The sequence below is a fragment of the Tupaia chinensis genome, unplaced genomic scaffold, assembly GCF_000334495.1.
Source record: "Tupaia chinensis unplaced genomic scaffold, TupChi_1.0 Scaffold000704_1, whole genome shotgun sequence".
NCBI lineage: Eukaryota > Metazoa > Chordata > Mammalia > Scandentia > Tupaiidae > Tupaia > Tupaia belangeri.
The window spans coordinates 3,519,620-3,521,945 of record NW_006160227.1 but is presented as its reverse complement, the minus strand read 5'-3'; the positions used below and the strand labels follow the sequence as shown (position 1 = coordinate 3,521,945).

Sequence of the window (2,326 nt, the reverse complement as noted above, 5' to 3'; positions counted from 1 at the left end):
CCCGCCGGCACACTCCGGGCGGTAGGACCGACTAGGCTGCTAGTGCGCAGGCGCATCAGTAATATACCCGCGCGGGGTGCAACAGAGGAGCAATCGTTAGACCCTGAACTACATATCCCAGGAGGCCTTGCGGCGCGCATGCGCATAAGAGGCCATGTCAAGGGGCGGTAACCGCAGCAAGTCCCGCCTGGTCCTGGACTCCTAGTGGATTTTCGCGGCTTCTGGCTTGCTAGAGGTAGCCGACTCCGCACTCCCGTCGTCAACCCATTTTCTAGCTGAGCGGAGCGAGGTGGCGGCGCCGAGCCAGGTCCCACCATGGCGGCAAATGTGAGTGTCCCCTGTCTGCCGGGCCACACCCAGACTTCCCCATCACCGGGCCTTCCCGCGAGGGGCCGCCTAGGTCCACTTCGTCCATGCGGCCGGCCCTCACCTCTCTCTGCACGCCTGCGTTTCTGCCTTTCACAGCCCTTCGCCTGGCCTCTCTCAACCTGCGCCCCAGGTCCCCCTGTGCAGTTCTCGGGCCCGCCTGGTCCCCGGGTCGCGCTGAGCCGAGGGGGAGGTTCAGGGGGCGTTGCTCTCCGCAGTGCGATCTTGCGCGCCGCGCTTTCCCGTGCCCCCGTCTTGCATTCCCAGTTCCCGCCCGGGCCCCTGGGGTTCTAAAACTTTCGGAATCTGAGAGCAGGGCGGGGCCCCAGAGGAAGCCATCAGGTCAGGAGGTGGGGAAGCCGATGCTGCTCCAGTGGAGCTGTCCGGCCCTGGACAGATGGGGCTCCGGTAGGCGCAGGTGAGCCCCCCACCATGGGGAGTATGCACACCCTAACCGTGATGCTGCGGAGGGGCTTGGTTGGTCTGGAGGCCAAAGAGTTAAGGTTATGGTCCGAGGAAGCGCTTCGCTAATGCTGGGCCCCTCCCTTGCCTAGCTCAGGTTTGTTTAGAGAAGGGCTGGCGTCAAGGCCTTTTCTCCTTGCAACTAGCTTTTCTGGGGAACTTTGTTTAAGCCCAACATTCATTCGACAAACCCAGCAGCACCTCCTCCCCCGGTGCTGGGTGTGGGAGAGGTGGTGACTCACCCTTCCCCTCCTCCGTGAAAGCTGCTCTGGAGCCAGTTGGGATACCCTGCCAGGGCCAGACACACCCTCCTGCATGCTTTGGTCCAGTGTCCTAGCCAACCTTCTCTGGCCTGTCACACCCTCCCAGGTCCCCCTCTGTCCCCAGGAGTCCTCTCTGCCTCCCACGCCGCAGGAGAGGCAAGGATTTGTGTCACTCACCAGCTAGAACGCCTAGCCCAGTACGCTTCTAAGACCTTGGGGACCTAGAAGCCTTGAGTGACGCACCCACAAAGGCCTCAGAGATGGTCCTTGAGACTCAGGGTCTGCCAGGGGAGACCAGCCGGTCCCCAGCAGGTGGACTCCTGTCTGCTGTCATCACCTCCGCCACCATATTTTACCCATGAGGCCTCGGTAAAGCCGGTTTGGCATGCTACGACGTAGAAAGGTGCTGAAGAGTCAGGCAGACCTGGGGGCAAATCCAGATTCACCCACTCGGTAGCTGTGTGGCCTTCATGTCTCCAGGTTTACATCCGCTCGAGGGATCAGGTACTGTGAGGGAAACACTTACATAAGCCATCAGGCCACGGGAGGAAAAAGATCTGAAGCGAGGGACCAGCAGTTAGCGTAATGGCCATGTCGCTGGGCTCCCATGTAGTTGACCATGGTTCGAGTCCCGGACCCGGTGGCTTAAAACTCACGCCGGGTGCGTGTGCATGTGTGCCCAAGATCCCGAGAGGAGAATGGAGGAGAAGGGATTGTGGCGTGGCCATCCCCACCAGGGGTGATTTCTCACTTTCTGTCTTTCTGGCGAGTGCACATACCTATAGCAAAAACCTCTCCGAAAGAAAAAAATCAAACAAACAAACAAAAAAAGATCTGAAGTGAGTGGGGAGGAACGGGTAGGCGGAGTTTGTCTGTTTGTGGCTATGACTCGACCATCCTGCTGTCTTCCAGCCTGGGAGGGCCTGGCACAGCTCCTGGGAGACTCAGCCACTAATCGTTACATGTAACGTGGGTGAAATAGTTCAACAGTATCTTAAAAAAGGTAAACATGCATTTCCCCCTGACCCCGCAGTTCCACTGAGGCACCTACCCAGGGGAAGTGAGGGCACATGTCCACGTAATGACTCACACGTGGGTGTCATGGAGGCATTGTTCGTAACAGCAAAAGCTGAGAACGACCAGGGTGTCCATCCACTGGTGACTGAACCAACAGACGGTTTACTCATAACTGGAACACTACACAGCCATGAAAAGGAAGGAATTTTTTTTTTTTT

The 2,326-nt window shown here is 58.4% G+C and overlaps 1 protein-coding gene across 1 annotated transcript in view; it reads left to right on the top strand.

Moving 5' to 3' along the window:
- The first annotated feature begins 143 nt into the window (after positions 1-143).
- TMEM43 (transmembrane protein 43) overlaps positions 144-2,326 on the top strand; it is a 16,520-nt gene continuing 14,337 nt past the window's right edge. The window contains exon 1 of the mRNA XM_006160684.3: positions 144-327. Within this exon, the coding sequence (XP_006160746.1) occupies positions 316-327 (12 nt within the window). The 5' untranslated portion in view covers positions 144-315. The remainder of the gene's footprint in view (positions 328-2,326) is intronic.